Source organism: Malaclemys terrapin, chromosome 12 (assembly GCF_027887155.1).
Source record: "Malaclemys terrapin pileata isolate rMalTer1 chromosome 12, rMalTer1.hap1, whole genome shotgun sequence".
Taxonomy (NCBI): Eukaryota; Metazoa; Chordata; order Testudines; family Emydidae; genus Malaclemys; species Malaclemys terrapin.
The window spans coordinates 48167934-48191223 of record NC_071516.1 but is presented as its reverse complement, the minus strand read 5'-3'; the positions used below and the strand labels follow the sequence as shown (position 1 = coordinate 48191223).

At 43.4% G+C, this 23290-nt stretch overlaps 4 protein-coding genes across 4 annotated transcripts; all 4 read left to right on the top strand.

The window, feature by feature from the left end:
• Positions 1–1449: 1449 nt before the first annotated feature.
• LOC128847001 (olfactory receptor 6M1-like) lies at positions 1450–2415 on the top strand. The gene has a single exon (XM_054046320.1). It carries the CDS (start codon positions 1462–1464, stop codon positions 2413–2415), a length of 954 nt encoding a protein of 317 aa, XP_053902295.1. The 5' UTR covers positions 1450–1461.
• Positions 2416–9193: 6778 nt separating this feature from the next.
• On the top strand, positions 9194–10156 carry LOC128846999 (olfactory receptor 49-like). The gene has a single exon (XM_054046317.1). It carries the CDS (start codon positions 9194–9196, stop codon positions 10154–10156), a length of 963 nt encoding a protein of 320 aa, XP_053902292.1.
• Positions 10157–16929: 6773 nt separating this feature from the next.
• Positions 16930–17892, top strand: LOC128846998 (olfactory receptor 49-like). The gene has a single exon (XM_054046316.1). The coding sequence runs from the start codon at positions 16930–16932 to the stop codon at positions 17890–17892; it is 963 nt and encodes a 320-aa protein (XP_053902291.1).
• A 4247-nt stretch (positions 17893–22139) lies between these two features.
• LOC128846203 (olfactory receptor 6M1-like) lies at positions 22140–23102 on the top strand. Its single transcript, XM_054045232.1, has one exon. It carries the CDS (start codon positions 22140–22142, stop codon positions 23100–23102), a length of 963 nt encoding a protein of 320 aa, XP_053901207.1.
• Positions 23103–23290: the final 188 nt, after the last annotated feature.

Below are 23290 nucleotides of genomic sequence, written 5' to 3'. Positions count from 1 at the left end.
GATTCAGATAACAGAGCTAATTTTTGTTTCTTTTCTAAATGACAGCAGCTGTTCCTCCACAGGTAAATATATAAAACTATAATACGACTGTTCATATGCTTTGGTGTCCAATAGTTCATTTATTTGTAGAATAGGATGGACCGTTGTGATAATCTAATATGATTTTCTGTGTAACACCGGCCAGAGAACATCTCAGGAAAAAGTTCCAAGAGTATAGACAAAAGTATAACAAGATCTAATGGCTGGGAGTTGAAGATAGACAACTTCAGACTGGACTTAGTGTCTATTTTTAACAGTAAGGAGACTTGCCCATTGGAATAACTTAGCAAGGGTGGTGTGGTGGGTTCTCCATCCCTGGTCAGTTTAAAATCAAGTTTGGATGTTTTCTTAAAAGGCAGGCTCTAGTTCAAAAGGAATGATTTTGGGGAAGTTCTGTGGCCGGAGTTAGACAAGAAGTCAGACCAGATGATCACAGTGGTCCCTTCTCACCTTGCAATTTATGAATCTATGACGGTGGATGTTGTGGGACGAACACCAAAAAGAACATATGCTGCCGGGTGCTCAAAGACAGAGAAGTTTAGACTCCTGGAGGGAGGTGCCACCTAAATGGCTTATTCAGATTTTTGTCATTGAGAATGGTCATCGGTTGTCTCCAAAGGGGAGCAGGAGCAGCACCACAGAGAGGATGTGGGAGCTGGGCCCTGACTAGGTCATGCGTTGATAAGATTAGGGTCTCCCTCGAGATGTAGGAAGTGGAAGGTCACTAAATGCTATATTTATGGTTATGTTTAGCTTGGTTAAATAAAAATATAATGGTTTTTCAACCCCAGAAATCAGAGGAGTGGTATCTATAGTTTTGGAAGAGACCTGTAATGTCCTTGGAATAGAGGAAGGAAAACAGCCAGGATCACCGAATATTTCCCGGCAAGTGTCCAGAGAGTAATATTCAAGGAGTATAAGGCCAGTAGCACCAAACCTGAGACATCAGTGTTGAATGAGGGAGGGGCAGTTCACGACAAGTGAGAGGATTAATGGAGGAGTTACAAGGTAAAATGCTATGATGTATCTTAGGCAAAAAATCTGACTAGAAAATCAAAAGGGTCTCATCTGGCTTTAAAGTGTATGAATCTGTGAAAATGGCATGCTCTTATTTTCACTATCTATTTGGGCATCTGATCAAGTGGGTTATAGCCCATGAAAGCTTATACCCAAAAAGACAGTGAAAATAAGAGCATGCCATTTTCACAGATTCATACACTTTAAAGCCAGATGAGACCCTTTTGATTTTCTAGTCAGATGAAGTGGGTTATAGCCCATGCAAGCTTATGCCCAAATAGATTTGTTAGTCTCTAAGGTGCCACAGGGACTCCTTATAGTTTTTGCTGATACAAACTAACACGGCTACCCCTCTGAAACTTATTTAAACTGTAACTCTTTCGAGAGTCAAGGCTGACGTTAGACATGAAGGAAAGAAATGAAACGGCTGTATCTGAGTTCATCCTACTGGGATTTTCCAGTCTTGGTGAGAAACTGAAGATTTTCCTCTTCTTGGTTCTTCTCCTCACCTACCTGATCACAGTAACGGGCAACGTGGTCATCATTTTCATAGTGTGGGTGGATCATCGACTCCACTCTCCCATGTACTTTTTCATCGCCAATTTGTCCTTCTTGGAAACATGGTTTACTTCAGTCACAAGCCCCAAGATGATGCTGAACTTTCTCTCAATCAGCCGAACCATTTCATTCCACAGCTGCATGGCCCAGTCTTTCTTCTATTTTGCCTTAGGTGCAACAGAGTTAGCCTTCCTAGTGGTCATGTCCTTTGATCGTTATGTTGCCATCTGCCACCCTTTGCAATACACCACCATCATGAAGCAGAGGTTCTGCATCCAGTTAGTTCTCGGTACATGGGTGGGAGGTTTTATGGTTATGAGTTTACGGATGCTCCTCATTTCAAAGTTGAGTTTCTGTGGGCCAAATGTGATCAACCATTTCTTCTGTGACAGCACACCCCTTTTCCTACTGTCCTGCACTGACACCAGTGGGGTTAGAAGGGTGGATTCTATTTTGATCTCAACTTTAGTGCTGAGCTCATTATGCCTAACGATGTTGTCATATGTGAGCATCTTATTCTCTATTCTCCGAATCCCAACAGCCACAGGCAGACAGAAAGCTTTTGCTACCTGTGGCTCCCATCTCACATCTTTGGCAATTGCTTATGGGAGCTGCATTGTGTTGTATGCCACACCTTCAGGAACTTCCTCCTTGAACCTCAACAAAGGAGTGGCTCTGCTGAACACCGTACTGTACCCTTTCCTTAACCCCTTTATCTACAGCCTCAGAAACAAGACTGTCAAACTCGCCCTGAGAGAAACCTTTAGGTTGAGCACTGCAAAGTTGCTCCCCGATCTGTGACATGCTTCCAAATAGATACAAGAAAAGCAACAGAAAGATAATGGAAGGGCATGAATCAATCCACTAATCTGTAGCCCAATTTTGTGTAATACTCCTTCCTTCATGTGTATTTTTTATGAATAAATGTTCAGCCAATTCTATTATTCAAGGAAATAATTAGAATAATTAAACCTTCCTTTAAAGTGCTGAACTATCACCCACTTGAGATCAATGTGCAATTATCCAGAGAACAAGCACCACATCGATAGTAGTAGAGCAAGTTTCCTTCAGGCCACACCACTTTCAGTAGGACTTGGGTACCAAATATCTGTTAGGCACTTTTTTCTCTTCATTCCTATGGTTTCCGAGGACTTCACATCACCCTTGCATGGTAGGAAAACGTTATCTTTAATTTTTATAGATAAGGAACTTAGCCAATGGTTAGAATAAATGAATTGCCCAAGGTCAGACAAGAAATCTATGGCTGTGCTAGGATTTAAGTCAGGTTTCCCGAGTCCAAGTGTTGCTCAAAGATCCAGTGGACCAAGACCACAGGATGTATGGAGAAATATTCAATAGCCTCATATCTCTAATGCCAGATTTCAGACCTTCATCATTTCTCTTAGTAGCTGTAGAAGGTTAATCACATTATGGAGATTTCTCAAATACAGAACAAATTGCCAGAGAGAGATTCTTCAGCTGCAGATCCTGCTGGTTAGCAGACATGCCTGGGATGTGAAAGACACCGGATCAACTCCCAGGTTCAAATCAGGCCATATAGTGTTTGGAATCTGCATCTCCCATGTTCCAAGACATTGGTTTTGCTGCTTAAAATTAAATATTCTCCCCTCCCTCCTACAGGACACTATACTCTTGGCTGATGAATCTTGTGGAAATCCTTCTTTCTTGTTCGGGGGAAAAAGTCCCCACTGCCTCCTAGAATCACACCTGGGCACGGGGGTCAGAATTCACTGACAGAATATAACATCTTGTACTGAGTGAGGCACACAGCTCCCTGAAGCTAATTGACCCATAGTGATGTTCTTGGGATCGAGATCTGTGCTGAATCGGAGAGAGTAGCAACCTGTCCTGAGCCCTCCTCCCTGTTCTTTGCAGCACATTACAGCCTAAAACTATCCCCTGACACTTGTAGACTCCTAGAAATGCAGGCGTGGAAGGGACCTTGAGAGGTCATCTAATGCAGCTCCCTGCGCAGAGGTAGAGCCACTCAAACCTAGACCAGTGGTTCCCAAACTGTAACAACCTATGACCCCTTTCACTAAAATGCCAAGTCTCGCGAACCCCCTCCTAACAATGAATATTTCCAGGGATTTTCCCCTTTACCTGAGTATAAATGAGAAAATCAATGATCTTGGAAATATAAAATTTGTTTTTATGACATGCTTATTACACACTATTTATTATTTATTATTATTTATCATTACAGTATTTTTATTACGTTATGAAAATGGCAACACTCTGCCAAGATCTCACTGTCGTAGCTTGTATCACTTTGCACAGGGCTCCTGTATCAGATGGGAAACAGCACGAAGGTATTTAAGAAGCCAACTCAAAGAGTTCCTCCTACACAAGTGTTCAGGTCTTGAGCAGTCCAGACAAACAACACATGTTACAACAAAGCTTAAACTTGTTCTTCATCATAATTTTAAAAATAACATTAGCTGCCTAATTAATTTAAAAAACAGCAAAAAATATCCACCTCCTTTTCCATTTCTTATAAGGAGTCTTGAAGTTTAAATCTCCTCAATGTGATAGAGATGCTTGCTTTGATCTGCTTAGCTCTTGGAAGTCCAGGGGCTCCGGGCCGCTGGCCCCGGGCTGCCCAGGGTCCCTAGGCACAGCTCTGTCCGCCATTAGGGATTTTTTTACCCGATAACACTCTATAACATTTTGCAAACCCCCCGGGGTTCACACACCCCAGTTTGGGAACCACTGACCTAGACCATCCCTCACATGTGTTTGTCCAACTGTTCTTTAAAACCTCCAGTGACAGGGATTCCAGACCCACCCTTGGACGCCAATTCTAGAATGTAACTACCATTGTAATAGGAATGTTTTTTCCAATATCTAACCTGTATCTCCCTTTCTGAAAATGAAGCCCATTACTTCTTGTCCTACCTTTAGCAGACATAGAGAAGAATTCATCATGGTCCTTTTTATAACAGCCCGTAACAGATTGGAAGAGTGCTATAAGGTGCACCCCACTCTTCTCAAGACAAAACAGACCCATTTTAAAATATCTCCCCTCATAGGTCAAGTTTTCTCAACCTTTTATCATTTTTGTTGCTCTCCTCTGGACTCTTTCCATTTTATCCACCTCTCTCCTAACATGTGGTGGTCAGAACCGGACAGGGTGCGCCAGCTGAGGCCTCACCAGTGCAAGTAGAGCGGGACAATTGCCCCCAATTTCTTACCTACGGCTCTCCTGTTATTACACCCCAGAATGATATTATCCTTTGCAGGGCCGGCTCTAGGCACCAGGCACCCAAGCACATGCTTGGGGCGGCACCTGGTAAGGGGCGGCGGAGGGAGCGTGGCGTGGCATTCCGCGGGGGGGGGGGGGGGGGCGCTCCGGCAGCACGGGGCTTGGCGCTGGGGGGGCGGGTTCCGGTTGCACGGGGCTCGGTGGGGGGCAGGGGCGGGCTCCTAAGCGGGCGCGGCTCTGGAAGGGGGTTCCGGCGGCGCTCGGTGGGGGGCAGGGGCGGGCTCCGGCAGCGCGGTGCTCGGCGCTGGGGGGAGTGGGGCTCGGCACTTGGGGGGGGGTGCGTCGCGGGCGCGGCGCTGGAGGGGGCTTCTGGCGGCACTTGGCAGGGGGTGGGGGCGGGCTCTGGCGGCAGGGGGCGTCGCGGGGCTCGGCGCAGGGGGGGGTGGGCTCCGGCGCACGTCGCTCGGCGGGGGGCGGCTCGGGGGGGGCGGCGCTCTGGGGGGGGTTCCGGCGGCGCTCGGCGGGGGGGGCGGTGCGGCGCTCAGCTGGGGGGGGGCGGTGCGGCCCGGCGCTCGGCGGGGGACCTGGGGGGCAGTGCTTTTTTTTGCTGCTTGGGGCAGCAAAAAAGCTAGAGCCGGCTCTGATCCTTTGTAACAACTGCATCACATTATTGACTCATATTCAGTTTGTGATTCACTATTAGCCCCAGATTCATAGATTCATAGATTCATAGATTCTAGGACTGGAAGGGACCTCGAGAGGTCATCGAGTCCAGTCCCCTGCCCGCATGGCAGGACCAAATACTGCCTAGACCATCCCTAATAGACATTTATCTAACCTACTCTTAAATATCTCCAGAGACGGAGATTCCACAACCTCCCTAGGCAATTTGTTCCAGTGTTTAACCACCCTGACAGTTAGGAACTTTTTCCTAATGTCCAATCTAGACCTCCCTTGCTGCAGTTTAAACCCATTGTTTCTGGTTCTATCCTTAGAGGCTAAGGTGAACAAGTTCTCTCCCTCCTCCTTATGACACCCTTTTATATACCTGAAAACTGCTATCATGTCCCCTCTCAGTCTTCTCTTTTCCAAACTAAACAAACCCAATTCTTTCAGCCTTCCTTCATAGGTCATGTTCTCAAGACCTTTAATCATTCTTGTTGCTCTTCTTTGGACCCTTTCCAGTTTCTCCACATCTTTTTTAAAATGCGGCGCCCAGAACTGGACACAATACTCCAGCTGAGGCCTAACCAGAGCAGAGTAGAGCGGAAGAATGACTTCTCGTGTCTTGCTCACAACACACCTGTTAATGCATCCCAGAATCATGTTTGCTTTTTTTGCAACAGCATCACACTGTTGACTCATATTTAGCTTGTGGTCCACTATAACCCCTAGATCCCTTTCTGCCGTACTCCTTCCTAGACAGTCTTTTCCCATTCTGTATGTGTGAAATTGATTTTTCCTTCCTAAGTGGAGCACTTTGCATTTGTCTTTGTTAAACTTCATCCTGTTTAACTCAGACCATTTCTCCAATTTGTCCAGATCATTTTGAATTATGACCCTGTCCTCCAAAGTAGTTGCAATCCCTCCCAGTTTGGTATCATCCGCAGATACTTTTCAGCACTTCTACCACCAGCCAGTCACTCCTCATTTTGTAGTTGTGCATTTGATTTTTCCTTCCTAACTGAAGTACTTCGCACTAGTCTTCACTGAATTTCATCTTGTTGAATTCAGACCAATTTTCTCATTTGTCAAGGTCGTTTTGAATTCTAATCCTGTCCCCTGAAGTACTTGCAAAACATCAAAGCCTGGTGTCATCTGCAAATTTTATAGATACACTTTCTACTCCATTATAAAAGTCAGTGAAAATAATCCTAGCACATCCCTCGTCCCGCACCGCTTCCACCAGTGGGAGCCGCGATCGGCCGAACCTGCAGATGTGGCAGGTAAATAAACTGACCCGGCCCGACAGGGTGCTTACCCTGGTGGGACACGTGCCAAAGGTTGCCGATCCCTGTTTTAGACTATGATCAATAGAAAGGTTTTCAAAAAGGGCAAAGAACTTCATGCATGTTTAAGAATAATATTTTTCAGTTTCCTTTCACAGCATGATTCCAAACTTTGATGGAAATAATCATGAAAAAAATGAAAAGTTGGGAAATTCAAAAAAGATGAATTAATCACCCAATTATGCCTTTACAGTTTATGGTAGGATTTTCAAAGATCCCTATGGGATGTGAGCACCTAAATCCCATCGAAAGATCATGGGAACTCTGCATCCAACTGCCTTAGTCTTCTTAAAAATCTTAGAGTTAAAGTTGATCATTTTTGTGTTCAATTTGATCATGCAACTCAGGTTGTCCTAGGAGATTTCTTGACTCTGGCAATTTCCCACTGGTGTTGCAAGGCTTCAGATGAAAACATCACACTTTCAAAATGTTATTTATAGAGTGGATGAAGGCAAAGACTTTCTCCAGATGCACAGAGAAGGAGAGATTCTGAGAGAGCAACAGAGACAGAGAGACAGAGATTTTCAGAGAAAGACAGAGGTGTTTTCTTTTGCTTTTCTAAACGACAGCATCCATTGCTCAGCCAGTCTGGAAAGGGAAAGATATGAAACTATGGTATGGCTATGCCTATGCTTGTCCCATGGTTCATAATTCATAGATTAATAGACTAGAACATTGTGATCATCTAGGCTGGTCTCCTTTATAACACAGGCCATAGAGATTCCTGGTAAAATTCCCTTGAGCAGATCTTTGAGATAAAAACATTCAATCTTGATTTAAAAATGGTCAGCGATGGAGACTCCACCATAATCCTTGGCAAGTTGTTCCAATTGTTAATTATCCTCCCTCTTCAAAATGTCCAACTTATTTCCAGAGTGAATGTGTCTTGTTTCAACTTCCATCCAATGGATCATCTTATGCGTTTCTCTGCCAGAGGGAAGAGCCCACTTGCTTCCCAACTTTGTACTTTAGACTCAAACCAAGTCACCTCTTACACTTCTCTTTCTTAAGATAAATAGATACAACACTTTGAGTCTATAGGGCTTATTCAAATGGGTTTTTAGCTACTGCATTAGTTATGTCACTGCTGTAGAAAAGGGGTTCAAGGACAGTTTTTGAAAGGTAGCTGTAATGGTGGAGCAATAGAAGATAGCAGTGAAGTTGAGTCTATTTAGATTATTGTAGAAAAGATTCAGAGATGAACCACAAGAATGATTGAAGATTTGGGAAGCATTCTTTCTATAAGGTGCCACAGGACTCTTCGTCATTCCTTAGAGTGTTACACTTAAGGAGCACAAAATTCTCAGCTGAACAGAGAGAAACTTAAAGGGTAACTTGATCCTAGTTTGTAAGTATCTACATGGAGAACAAACATTTCAGTGTAGCAGGAAAAGCTATAACAAGGATAGATGACTGGAAGTCAAAGCTAGAGAAATTCAGAGTGGAATTGAGGTGTGAATTTTTGTCTAGTGAGGGGAATTAACCATCTGAAGAAGTGTGTTGGTGGATATTCCAGCGCTGTTAATATTTAAATCAAGATGAGGTGTTTATCTAATAGATGGGCTCTAATTCCAAAGGCATCATTGTGGAGAAGTTAAATGGCTGAAGTTATACAGGAGGTCAGACTAGATGACCATAGATCCCAGGGCCAGAAGAGCCCACTATGATGAGTATGTTGTAAAAAACAATCTCCAAAAGAATCTATACGGCTGCATGCTCAGACTCACAGGCTTGGGCTCCTGGATGGCTGATTTGGATTTTTTGTTAATTTATTTAAAGGGTCATCGGTTGTCTCCAGAGAACAGAGGGAACTGGATCAAAGAGATTATTCAGGGAGCTGGACCCTGATCAGGAAGGGAATCACTGCCAGACTCTGATAAAATCTGGCTTTATTAGTGGCATGAAAATAGAAGGTGACCGAATTCTATGTCTATATTGATGTTTGGTCAGGCTAAATACAAGATTACCGGTTTTTCAAACACAGAACTCAGAGACACAGTTTGTCAGTGGGATTTAAAATGACCTGCACGGCACTTGAAATAGAATTATGAAAAAAAACACATCCTTTATTTACCTGAAAGTGCCAGGAGAGGAACAGCAGAGGTGTAAAAGAGCTGTAGTACCAAATTTGGGATGCTGATGTTGAAAAACAGTGTGTTCCCAGGGAGGAGCAGCTTGTGTCAACAAGGTAGGAGATTAACGGAAGAGTGATTAGGAAAAATCCTATGTCATATGCTATGGACAGAGTCAGAAGATTACAAGCTTCCATCTAGTTTTAATATCCAATAATCTGTGAAAATGGCATGCTATTATTTCACTGTTACTTTTTCTGCAGACAAGGCTGATGTTGGACATGAAGGAAAGAAATGAAACGGCTGTGTCTGAATTCATCCTACTGGGATTTTCCAGCCTTGGTGAGAAACTGCAAATTTTCCTCTTCCTTGTTCTTCTCCTCACCTACCTGTTCACAGTAACAGGGAACGTGGTCATCATTTTCATAGTGTGGGTGGATCGCCGACTCCACTCTCCCATGTATTTTTTCATCGCCAATTTGTCTTTCTTGGAAATCTGGTTCACCTCGGTCATGAGCCCTAAACTGATGCTGAACGTTCTGTCAATCAGCAGAACCATTTCATTCCACGGCTGCATGGCCCAGACCTTCTTCTATTTTGCCTTGGGTTGTACAGAGTTCTGCCTCCTAGTGGTCATGTCCTTTGATCGCTATGTTGCCATCTGCCGCCCTTTGCAATACGCCACCATCATGAATCAGAGATTCTGCGTCCAACTGGTCCTTGGTTCATGGGTGGAAAGCTTTGTAGTTGTCAGTGTACGTATGGTCCTGATTTCGAAGCTGAGATTCTGTGGGCCGAATGTGATCAACCATTTCTTCTGTGACAACAAACCCCTTTTCCAACTCTCCTGCACTGACACCAGTGGAGTTAGAAAGGTGGATTCCATTATGATCTCAACTGTAGTCCTGAGTTCATTATGTTTAACCATGTTGTCTTATGGAAGCATCTTCTTCTCTATTCTGCGAATCCCAACAGCCACAGGCAGACAGAAAGCATTTTCAACCTGTGGTTCCCATCTCACAGCTTTAGCAATTGTCTATGGAAGCTGCATTGTTTTGTATACCATTCATTCAGGCAATTCCTCTTTGGATCTTCACAAAGGGGTGGCTCTGCTGAACACCGTACTGTACCCTTTCCTCAACCCCTTTATCTACAGCCTCAGAAACAAGACTGTCAAACTCGCCCTGAGAGAAACCTTTAGGTTGAGCACTGCAAAGTTGCTCCCCGATCTGTGACATGCTTCCAAATAGATACAAGAAAAGCAACAGAAAGATAATGGAAGGGCATGAATCAATCCACTAATCTGTAGCCCAATTTTGTGTAATACTCCTTCCTTCATGTGTATTTTTTATGAATAAATGTTCAGCCAATTCTATTATTCAAGGAAATAATTAGAATAATTAAACCTTCCTTTAAAGTGCTGAACTATCACCCACTTGAGATCAATGTGCAATTATCCAGAGAACAAGCACCACATCGATAGTAGTAGAGCAAGTTTCCTTCAGGCCACACCACTTTCAGTAGGACTTGGGTACCAAATATCTGTTAGGCACTTTTTTCTCTTCATTCCTATGGTTTCCGAGGACTTCACATCACCCTTGCATGGTAGGAAAACGTTATCTTTAATTTTTATAGATAAGGAACTTAGCCAATGGTTAGAATAAATGAATTGCCCAAGGTCAGACAAGAAATCTATGGCTGTGCTAGGATTTAAGTCAGGTTTCCCGAGTCCAAGTGTTGCTCAAAGATCCAGTGGACCAAGACCACAGGATGTATGGAGAAATATTCAATAGCCTCATATCTCTAATGCCAGATTTCAGACCTTCATCATTTCTCTTAGTAGCTGTAGAAGGTTAATCACATTATGGAGATTTCTCAAATACAGAACAAATTGCCAGAGAGAGATTCTTCAGCTGCAGATCCTGCTGGTTAGCAGACATGCCTGGGATGTGAAAGACACCGGATCAACTCCCAGGTTCAAATCAGGCCATATAGTGTTTGGAATCTGCATCTCCCATGTTCCAAGACATTGGTTTTGCTGCTTAAAATTAAATATTCTCCCCTCCCTCCTACAGGACACTATACTCTTGGCTGATGAATCTTGTGGAAATCCTTCTTTCTTGTTCGGGGGAAAAAGTCCCCACTGCCTCCTAGAATCACACCTGGGCACGGGGGTCAGAATTCACTGACAGAATATAACATCTTGTACTGAGTGAGGCACACAGCTCCCTGAAGCTAATTGACCCATAGTGATGTTCTTGGGATCGAGATCTGTGCTGAATCGGAGAGAGTAGCAACCTGTCCTGAGCCCTCCTCCCTGTTCTTTGCAGCACATTACAGCCTAAAACTATCCCCTGACACTTGTAGACTCCTAGAAATGCAGGCGTGGAAGGGACCTTGAGAGGTCATCTAATGCAGCTCCCTGCGCAGAGGTAGAGCCACTCAAACCTAGACCAGTGGTTCCCAAACTGTAACAACCTATGACCCCTTTCACTAAAATGCCAAGTCTCGCGAACCCCCTCCTAACAATGAATATTTCCAGGGATTTTCCCCTTTACCTGAGTATAAATGAGAAAATCAATGATCTTGGAAATATAAAATTTGTTTTTATGACATGCTTATTACACACTATTTATTATTTATTATTATTTATCATTACAGTATTTTTATTACGTTATGAAAATGGCAACACTCTGCCAAGATCTCACTGTCGTAGCTTGTATCACTTTGCACAGGGCTCCTGTATCAGATGGGAAACAGCACGAAGGTATTTAAGAAGCCAACTCAAAGAGTTCCTCCTACACAAGTGTTCAGGTCTTGAGCAGTCCAGACAAACAACACATGTTACAACAAAGCTTAAACTTGTTCTTCATCATAATTTTAAAAATAACATTAGCTGCCTAATTAATTTAAAAAACAGCAAAAAATATCCACCTCCTTTTCCATTTCTTATAAGGAGTCTTGAAGTTTAAATCTCCTCAATGTGATAGAGATGCTTGCTTTGATCTGCTTAGCTCTTGGAAGTCCAGGGGCTCCGGGCCGCTGGCCCCGGGCTGCCCAGGGTCCCTAGGCACAGCTCTGTCCGCCATTAGGGATTTTTTTACCCGATAACACTCTATAACATTTTGCAAACCCCCCGGGGTTCACACACCCCAGTTTGGGAACCACTGACCTAGACCATCCCTCACATGTGTTTGTCCAACTGTTCTTTAAAACCTCCAGTGACAGGGATTCCAGACCCACCCTTGGACGCCAATTCTAGAATGTAACTACCATTGTAATAGGAATGTTTTTTCCAATATCTAACCTGTATCTCCCTTTCTGAAAATGAAGCCCATTACTTCTTGTCCTACCTTTAGCAGACATAGAGAAGAATTCATCATGGTCCTTTTTATAACAGCCCGTAACAGATTGGAAGAGTGCTATAAGGTGCACCCCACTCTTCTCAAGACAAAACAGACCCATTTTAAAATATCTCCCCTCATAGGTCAAGTTTTCTCAACCTTTTATCATTTTTGTTGCTCTCCTCTGGACTCTTTCCATTTTATCCACCTCTCTCCTAACATGTGGTGGTCAGAACCGGACAGGGTGCTCCAGCTGAGGCCTCACCAGTGCAAGTAGAGCGGGACAATTGCCCCCAATTTCTTACCTACGGCTCTCCTGTTATTACACCCCAGAATGATATTATCCTTTGCAGGGCCGGCTCTAGGCACCAGGCACCCAAGCACATGCTTGGGGCGGCACCTGGTAAGGGGCGGCGGAGGGAGCGTGGCGTGGCATTCCGCGGGGGGGGGGGGGGGCGCTCCGGCAGCACGGGGCTTGGCGCTGGGGGGGCGGGTTCCGGTTGCACGGGGCTCGGTGGGGGGCAGGGGCGGGCTCCTAAGCGGGCGCGGCTCTGGAAGGGGGTTCCGGCGGCGCTCGGTGGGGGGCAGGGGCGGGCTCCGGCAGCGCGGTGCTCGGCGCTGGGGGGAGTGGGGCTCGGCACTTGGGGGGGGGTGCGTCGCGGGCGCGGCGCTGGAGGGGGCTTCTGGCGGCACTTGGCAGGGGGTGGGGGCGGGCTCTGGCGGCAGGGGGCGTCGCGGGGCTCGGCGCAGGGGGGGGTGGGCTCCGGCGCACGTCGCTCGGCGGGGGGCGGCTCGGGGGGGCGGCGCTCTGGGGGGGGTTCCTGCGGCGCTCGGCGGGGGGGCGGTGCGGCGCTCAGCTGGGGGGGGCGGTGCGGCCCGGCGCTCGGCGGGGGACCTGGGGGGCAGTGCTTTTTTTTGCTGCTTGGGGCAGCAAAAAAGCTAGAGCCGGCTCTGATCCTTTGTAACAACTGCATCACATTATTGACTCATATTCAGTTTGTGATTCACTATTAGCCCCAGATTCATAGATTCATAGATTCATAGATTCTAGGACTGGAAGGGACCTCGAGAGGTCATCGAGTCCAGTCCCCTGCCCGCATGGCAGGACCAAATACTGCCTAGACCATCCCTAATAGACATTTATCTAACCTACTCTTAAATATCTCCAGAGACGGAGATTCCACAACCTCCCTAGGCAATTTGTTCCAGTGTTTAACCACCCTGACAGTTAGGAACTTTTTCCTAATGTCCAATCTAGACCTCCCTTGCTGCAGTTTAAACCCATTGTTTCTGGTTCTATCCTTAGAGGCTAAGGTGAACAAGTTCTCTCCCTCCTCCTTATGACACCCTTTTATATACCTGAAAACTGCTATCATGTCCCCTCTCAGTCTTCTCTTTTCCAAACTAAACAAACCCAATTCTTTCAGCCTTCCTTCATAGGTCATGTTCTCAAGACCTTTAATCATTCTTGTTGCTCTTCTTTGGACCCTTTCCAGTTTCTCCACATCTTTTTTAAAATGCGGCGCCCAGAACTGGACACAATACTCCAGCTGAGGCCTAACCAGAGCAGAGTAGAGCGGAAGAATGACTTCTCGTGTCTTGCTCACAACACACCTGTTAATGCATCCCAGAATCATGTTTGCTTTTTTTGCAACAGCATCACACTGTTGACTCATATTTAGCTTGTGGTCCACTATAACCCCTAGATCCCTTTCTGCCGTACTCCTTCCTAGACAGTCTTTTCCCATTCTGTATGTGTGAAATTGATTTTTCCTTCCTAAGTGGAGCACTTTGCATTTGTCTTTGTTAAACTTCATCCTGTTTAACTCAGACCATTTCTCCAATTTGTCCAGATCATTTTGAATTATGACCCTGTCCTCCAAAGTAGTTGCAATCCCTCCCAGTTTGGTATCATCCGCAGATACTTTTCAGCACTTCTACCACCAGCCAGTCACTCCTCATTTTGTAGTTGTGCATTTGATTTTTCCTTCCTAACTGAAGTACTTCGCACTAGTCTTCACTGAATTTCATCTTGTTGAATTCAGACCAATTTTCTCATTTGTCAAGGTCGTTTTGAATTCTAATCCTGTCCCCTGAAGTACTTGCAAAACATCAAAGCCTGGTGTCATCTGCAAATTTTATAGATACACTTTCTACTCCATTATAAAAGTCAGTGAAAATAATCCTAGCACATCCCTCGTCCCGCACCGCTTCCACCAGTGGGAGCCGCGATCGGCCGAACCTGCAGATGTGGCAGGTAAATAAACTGACCCGGCCCGACAGGGTGCTTACCCTGGTGGGACACGTGCCAAAGGTTGCCGATCCCTGTTTTAGACTATGATCAATAGAAAGGTTTTCAAAAAGGGCAAAGAACTTCATGCATGTTTAAGAATAATATTTTTCAGTTTCCTTTCACAGCATGATTCCAAACTTTGATGGAAATAATCATGAAAAAAATGAAAAGTTGGGAAATTCAAAAAAGATGAATTAATCACCCAATTATGCCTTTACAGTTTATGGTAGGATTTTCAAAGATCCCTATGGGATGTGAGCACCTAAATCCCATCGAAAGATCATGGGAACTCTGCATCCAACTGCCTTAGTCTTCTTAAAAATCTTAGAGTTAAAGTTGATCATTTTTGTGTTCAATTTGATCATGCAACTCAGGTTGTCCTAGGAGATTTCTTGACTCTGGCAATTTCCCACTGGTGTTGCAAGGCTTCAGATGAAAACATCACACTTTCAAAATGTTATTTATAGAGTGGATGAAGGCAAAGACTTTCTCCAGATGCACAGAGAAGGAGAGATTCTGAGAGAGCAACAGAGACAGAGAGACAGAGATTTTCAGAGAAAGACAGAGGTGTTTTCTTTTGCTTTTCTAAACGACAGCATCCATTGCTCAGCCAGTCTGGAAAGGGAAAGATATGAAACTATGGTATGGCTATGCCTATGCTTGTCCCATGGTTCATAATTCATAGATTAATAGACTAGAACATTGTGATCATCTAGGCTGGTCTCCTTTATAACACAGGCCATAGAGATTCCTGGTAAAATTCCCTTGAGCAGATCTTTGAGATAAAAACATTCAATCTTGATTTAAAAATGGTCAGCGATGGAGACTCCACCATAATCCTTGGCAAGTTGTTCCAATTGTTAATTATCCTCCCTCTTCAAAATGTCCAACTTATTTCCAGAGTGAATGTGTCTTGTTTCAACTTCCATCCAATGGATCATCTTATGCGTTTCTCTGCCAGAGGGAAGAGCCCACTTGCTTCCCAACTTTGTACTTTAGACTCAAACCAAGTCACCTCTTACACTTCTCTTTCTTAAGATAAATAGATACAACACTTTGAGTCTATAGGGCTTATTCAAATGGGTTTTTAGCTACTGCATTAGTTATGTCACTGCTGTAGAAAAGGGGTTCAAGGACAGTTTTTGAAAGGTAGCTGTAATGGTGGAGCAATAGAAGATAGCAGTGAAGTTGAGTCTATTTAGATTATTGTAGAAAAGATTCAGAGATGAACCACAAGAATGATTGAAGATTTGGGAAGCATTCTTTCTATAAGGTGCCACAGGACTCTTCGTCATTCCTTAGAGTGTTACACTTAAGGAGCACAAAATTCTCAGCTGAACAGAGAGAAACTTAAAGGGTAACTTGATCCTAGTTTGTAAGTATCTACATGGAGAACAAACATTTCAGTGTAGCAGGAAAAGCTATAACAAGGATAGATGACTGGAAGTCAAAGCTAGAGAAATTCAGAGTGGAATTGAGGTGTGAATTTTTGTCTAGTGAGGGGAATTAACCATCTGAAGAAGTGTGTTGGTGGATATTCCAGCGCTGTTAATATTTAAATCAAGATGAGGTGTTTATCTAATAGATGGGCTCTAATTCCAAAGGCATCATTGTGGAGAAGTTAAATGGCTGAAGTTATACAGGAGGTCAGACTAGATGACCATAGATCCCAGGGCCAGAAGAGCCCACTATGATGAGTATGTTGTAAAAAACAATCTCCAAAAGAATCTATACGGCTGCATGCTCAGACTCACAGGCTTGGGCTCCTGGATGGCTGATTTGGATTTTTTGTTAATTTATTTAAAGGGTCATCGGTTGTCTCCAGAGAACAGAGGGAACTGGATCAAAGAGATTATTCAGGGAGCTGGACCCTGATCAGGAAGGGAATCACTGCCAGACTCTGATAAAATCTGGCTTTATTAGTGGCATGAAAATAGAAGGTGACCGAATTCTATGTCTATATTGATGTTTGGTCAGGCTAAATACAAGATTACCGGTTTTTCAAACACAGAACTCAGAGACACAGTTTGTCAGTGGGATTTAAAATGACCTGCACGGCACTTGAAATAGAATTATGAAAAAAAACACATCCTTTATTTACCTGAAAGTGCCAGGAGAGGAACAGCAGAGGTGTAAAAGAGCTGTAGTACCAAATTTGGGATGCTGATGTTGAAAAACAGTGTGTTCCCAGGGAGGAGCAGCTTGTGTCAACAAGGTAGGAGATTAACGGAAGAGTGATTAGGAAAAATCCTATGTCATATGCTATGGACAGAGTCAGAAGATTACAAGCTTCCATCTAGTTTTAATATCCAATAATCTGTGAAAATGGCATGCTATTATTTCACTGTTACTTTTTCTGCAGACAAGGCTGATGTTGGACATGAAGGAAAGAAATGAAACGGCTGTGTCTGAATTCATCCTACTGGGATTTTCCAGCCTTGGTGAGAAACTGCAAATTTTCCTCTTCCTTGTTCTTCTCCTCACCTACCTGTTCACAGTAACAGGGAACGTGGTCATCATTTTCATAGTGTGGGTGGATCGCCGACTCCACTCTCCCATGTATTTTTTCATCGCCAATTTGTCTTTCTTGGAAATCTGGTTCACCTCGGTCATGAGCCCTAAACTGATGCTGAACGTTCTGTCAATCAGCAGAACCATTTCATTCCACGGCTGCATGGCCCAGACCTTCTTCTATTTTGCCTTGGGTTGTACAGAGTTCTGCCTCCTAGTGGTCATGTCCTTTGATCGCTATGTTGCCATCTGCCGCCCTTTGCAATACGCCACCATCATGAATCAGAGATTCTGCGTCCAACTGGTCCTTGGTTCATGGGTGGAAAGCTTTGTAGTTGTCAGTGTACGTATGGTCCTGATTTCGAAGCTGAGATTCTGTGGGCCGAATGTGATCAACCATTTCTTCTGTGACAACAAACCCCTTTTCCAACTCTCCTGCACTGACACCAGTGGAGTTAGAAAGGTGGATTCCATTATGATCTCAACTGTAGTCCTGAGTTCATTATGTTTAACCATGTTGTCTTATGGAAGCATCTTCTTCTCTATTCTGCGAATCCCAACAGCCACAGGCAGACAGAAAGCATTTTCAACCTGTGGTTCCCATCTCACAGCTTTAGCAATTGTCTATGGAAGCTGCATTGTTTTGTATACCATTCATTCAGGCAATTCCTCTTTGGATCTTCACAAAGGGGTGGCTCTGCTGAACACCGTACTGTACCCTTTCCTCAACCCCTTTATCTACAGCCTCAGAAACAAGACTGTCAAACTCGCCCTGAGAGAAGCCTTTAGTCGGGGAACAGCAAAATTATTCCCCAATCTATGACATGCTTCTGTATAGACACAATCAAAGCAACCAAAAGACAATGAATGGGCGGGAGTCAATCTGCTAGACAAATTATGTGTAATGATCCTTTCTCCATCTGTATGCTCTGTAAATAAACGGTCAGTGCATTCTGTTTTTCATGGAAATAATTAGAATAATTAAGTCTCTTCAAAGTGCTAAGCTGTCGGACAATTGAGATCAATGCAAATCATAGAACAAACACTTCATTGAGAGAAGCAGAGCGAGCTTCCTTCAGGACTCGGGTACCAAGTGTCTGTCAGGCTCTAATGTTGTCAGCATCACTGTAGTTTCTGAGCCCTTCACTACACCCTGGGGGCACAGAAAAGCACTGTCCATATTTGTTACACAGATAGAGAACTGAGTGTTTGAGTGATGAAGCTTCCTGAAGTCATTTTCTATTGTGAGACAAAAAGGCCCCTGCTGTCCAGCACTTCCCAGCACCACACAGGGGCATCGAGGGCAGTGTAGACTCAAAGAAAATAGCATCATCTATTGAGTTAGGCATACTGCTTCCTGGAGCACATTGTATCTCAGAGCTGTTCATGGGAACCGGCACCAGTGCTGATTCAGAGAGGAAAGTACCCCATTCTAGGCCCCGAAACCTAGTTTTGTAGCGTATCACAACCTAGCATTTCACCCTCACGTTAATAAAAAGCAAGAAATGTGGGGCTTGAAAGAACATCGAGAGGTCGTATAACCCAGCTGCCTGTGCTGTGGCACAAAGGAACAGACCATCCCACTCGGATATTTGTCCAACTAGTTATAAAACCTCGAATGATGGGGATTCCACAACCTTCCTTCAGAAGCCGATTTTCGTGCTGAACTACGCTTGCAGTCGGAATTTTTTCCTAATATCTAACCTAAATCTCCCTCGCTCCAGATTAAGCCCATTACTTCATGCCCTCCTTCTATGAACATGGAGAACAAACTTACAGGTTTTGAAAATTCATGTTGGTTTCATTGACGTGTATTTGGCAATATTTTTTGGAAAAAATCAAAATGTTTCATTGCTGTATTTTCCACATTAAACGTTTCAGATTTGAGCGCAAAGCAACAATTTGTTTCAAAATATCCTTTACTCTTATTTTAAAAAAATAGAAAAAATTTTAACAGTCACAGTTAAAAACTATACATTTCAATTTTATCCTTGACCCAAAAGTAATGCATACTATTTTTTATATTTTGCTTTCACCAAACCTTTTTTCATTAATTTTTGGTTCAACATGAACCTATTTTTCATTTTTAAGTGCTAGCTAACCACACTGTTATACTCTCAAACAAACACTACTTTGCCATTCCACCTACAATCTTTATTTTAGAACATGATCAATAGAAAGATTTGCAAAAGGGTTAAAGAACTTTATGAGTGGTTAAGAGTGATATTTTCCATTGCCTTTCACAACATCAATCCAAACTTTGATGGAAACTATAATTGAAAAAAAAATCAAAATATGTGAAACTCAAAAAGCTGAATGAATCATCCAGTTCTGCTTTATCTGTTTTTGGTGGGATTTTCAAAGATTAGTAAGAGATTTGAGCACCTAAATCCCATGGAAAGATCATGGGAGCTCTGCACCTCACTCCCTTAAGCTTTTTGAAAAACTTAGCCTTAAAGATGACCATTTTTGTGTTCAATTTGAGCACGCATCTCAGGTTGTCCTAGGAGATTTCTTGCCTCTGGTAATTTCCCATTGGTGTTGTAAATTTTCAAAGGAAATCATAGAACTTTCAAAACCTTATTTATAGAGTGGCTGAAGGCAAAGACTTTTCTTCAGCTGCACAGAGAAGGAGAGAAGATGAGAGAGCAACAGAGACAGAGAAAAACTCCGAGAAAGAGAGATGTATTTTCTTTTTCATTTCTGAATGACTGCATGCATTGCTCGGGCCGGTCTGGAAAGGGAAAGATATGAAAGCATGGTATGGCTGTTTCTATGCTTGTCCCATGGGACATAAATTCATAGCTTAGAAGGCCAGAAAGTCCCATTGTGATTATCTGGTCTGTCCTTCTCTATGACACAGGCCATGGAACTTCCCAGTAAAAATTCCTAGAGCAGATCGTTTAGAAAAAAAAAATCTTGATTTAAAAATTGTCAGTGATGGATACTCCATCACAACCCTCAGTAAGTTCTTCCTACTCTTAATTATCTTCAGTCTTTAAAATTTACTCCTTATTTCCAGTCTCAAATTCTTCTAGCTTCTACTTTCAGCCAATGGGTCTTGTTATGCCTGACTCTGCTAGGTGGATGAGCCCATTTACTCGCAAAATAGGTACTCCGGACTGTACCAAATCATCCCTTAAACATCTCTTCTTTAAAGCTAGGTACAGTGAGCTCCTTGAGTCAATCACTATAAGGTTTGTTTAAGTCAGTCTTCAGTTACTGCATTTCTCATGTCACTGTGGTAGCAAAGGGCTATAAAAGAAGAATGTAGCAAGGTGAACTATAGACGATAGTAGTGAAATTCAATCTATTGACCTTATTGAAGAAAAGGTTCGGAGATGTCTTGATCATGGGTTCAATTGCCTCCATGGAGAAGAGATTTCTGACAGGTGATGACTTTTTAGTGAGGCAGAAGCTGAAGATAGACAAATTCAAACTGGGAGTAAGATGCACATTTTTAAGAGTGAGAATTAACTATTGGGACAATTTACATAGGGATGTGGTGGATATTCTGTTACTTGAACTCTTTAAATTGAGTTTAAAGGTCTTTCTGAAAGATATCCTCTATTTAACCTCAAATTGTGGGCTGAATGGAGAAATGACTAGATACAGTTCTATGACGTATGTGATGCTGAGAGCAGAATAGATCTGCGTTTCTCAATTGATTTGTCTTGTCCTCTGGGGGTGATGCCATGCAAGGCAACAGAGAGCTTATGAAGCATTGAATTTTTTATTATAATTCTCAGCAAAGAAAATTAAATTTCCAGGATAAACTTGGAGTGGTGAAAACTTTCAAAGTTACTGAGATCAGATGTGGTAGTTGAATTCAGTAGGGTTATCATTGTTATCATTGACAGCACTTTTACTCTTTATACTTAATGGAATGGGATTGTGAACATTTTTACTTTGATTGATGGTTCACCAGCTTTAAAAGGCGGAAAGACATTGCTCCAGGTCAGCCATAAGTGTGCAGATGGGATTATGTTAATTCAAAATTGCAATGTATGAGACATGGATATGGGACGTCTTTAGGAAAATTGACTCTGAAAAAGACCCAGAGTCATTCTGAATAATCAGTTGCACATCAGCTTCCAGCAAGGTGATGTGGCCAAAAAGTCTAATGCAATCCTTGGGTGTGAAAACAGGGAAACCTTGAGAATCTCCAGGGGTTATTTTTCCTTTGTATTTGCCACTGATGCAACAGCTGCTGGAATCCTCTGCCCAATTCTGGGGGAGGGATAGCTCAGTGGTTTGAACACTGGCCTGCTAAACCAGGGTTGAGAGTTCAATCCTTGAGGGGGCCACTTGGGGCTCTGGGGCAAAATCAGTACTTGGTCCTGCTAGTGAAGGCAGGGGGCTGGACTTGATGAACTTTCAGGGTCCCTTCCAGCTCTATGAGATAGGTATATCTCCATATGTATTTATATTCTAGTGTTCTCAGTTGGGGAAGGATGCTGATAAATGGGCAAGGGTTCAGAGATGAGCCAGGAGAATGATAAAAGCTTTTGAAAACATTATGTATTGTGACAGACAGAAGGAACTTAATATAATTATTTTAGCAAAGAGAAATTTAAAATGTAACTTGTTCACAGTCTATAAGTAGCTACCTGGAGAACAAATATTTCAATCAATCAGAAAAATGTATAACAATACCAAACGTCTGGAAGTGAAAGATAGAAAGATAGAAAGATTCAGATTGGACCTAAGATGCACTTTTTTTAATAGTGAGAGGAAATAACCATTTGAACAACTCGCCAAGGGCTGTGGTGGATTCTCCATCACTGGCAACATTTAAATGAAGATGGGATGTTTCCCCACAAGATAGGCGCTAGTTAAAAGGCATTGGGGGGGGGGGGCGAGTTGAATGGCAGGAGTTATACAGGCAGTCAGATGAGGTGATCACAAAGGTCCCTGCTGTCCCAGGAATCCATGAATTCCTGGTGGAATTATGTGGCAAGACAAAAACATAAAAGAACATGTGCTGCTGGGTGCTCAGAGACACTGAGACTTGGACTCCTGGATAGCATGCTCTTATTTTCACTGTAACTCTTTCCACAGACAACGCTGATGTTAGACATGGAGGAAAGAAACAAAACGGCCGTGTCTGTGTACATCCTCGTGGGATTTTCCAGCCTTAGAGAGCAACTGAAGATATTCCTCTTCCTGGTTCTTCTCCTCACCTACCTGATCACAGTAATGGGCAACGTGGTCATCATTTTCATAGTGTGGGTGGATCATCGACTCCACTCTCCCATGTACTTTTTCATCGCCAATTTGTCCTTCCTCGAAATCTGGTTCACCTCGGTCACAATTCCTAAGCTGATGCTGAACTTTCTCTCAGTCAGCAAAACCATTTCATTCCACGGCTGCATGGCTCAGTCTTTCTTCTATTTTGCCTTAGGTGGTACAGAGTCAGCTCTCCTAGTGGTCATGTCCTTTGATCGCTATGCTGCCATCTGCCGCCCTTTGCAATACACCACCATCATGAATCAGAGACTCTGCATCCAACTAGTGCTTGGCTCATGGGTGGGAAGTTTCACAGTTATAAGTTTACGGATGGTCCTGATTTTGAAGCTGAGATTCTGTGGGCCAAATGTGATCAACCATTTCTTTTGTGACAAGGAACCCGTTTTTCAACTCTCCTGCACTGACACCAGTGGGGTTAGAAGGGTGGATTCCATTTTGATCTCAACCATAGTGCTGAGCTCATTATGCCTAACGATGTTGTCATATGTGAGCATCTTATTCTCTATTCTCCGAATCCCAACAGCCACAGGCAGACGGAAAGCTTTTGCTACCTGTAGTTCCCATCTCACATCTTTGGCAATTGGGTATGGAAGCTGCATTGTTTTGTACGTCAGGCCTTCAGGAAGTGCCTCCTCAGATATCAACAAAGGGGTGGCTCTGCTGAACACCGTACTGTACCCTTTCCTCAACCCTTTTATCTACAGCCTCAGAAACAAGACTGTCAAACTCGCCCTGAGAGAAGCCTTTAGGATGGGTACTGCAAAGTTGTTCCCCAATCAGTGACATGGTTCCAAATAGATACAAGAAAAGCAATGGAGGGATAATAGAAAGGCATGAATCTATCTATGTGTAGCCAAGTTTTGTGTAATGATTCACATGGTGTTTTTTTATAAATAAAGATTCATTGAATGCTAGTGTTCAAGGAAATGGTAAGAATTATTAAGCCTTTCTTGAAAGTGCTGAATTGTCAG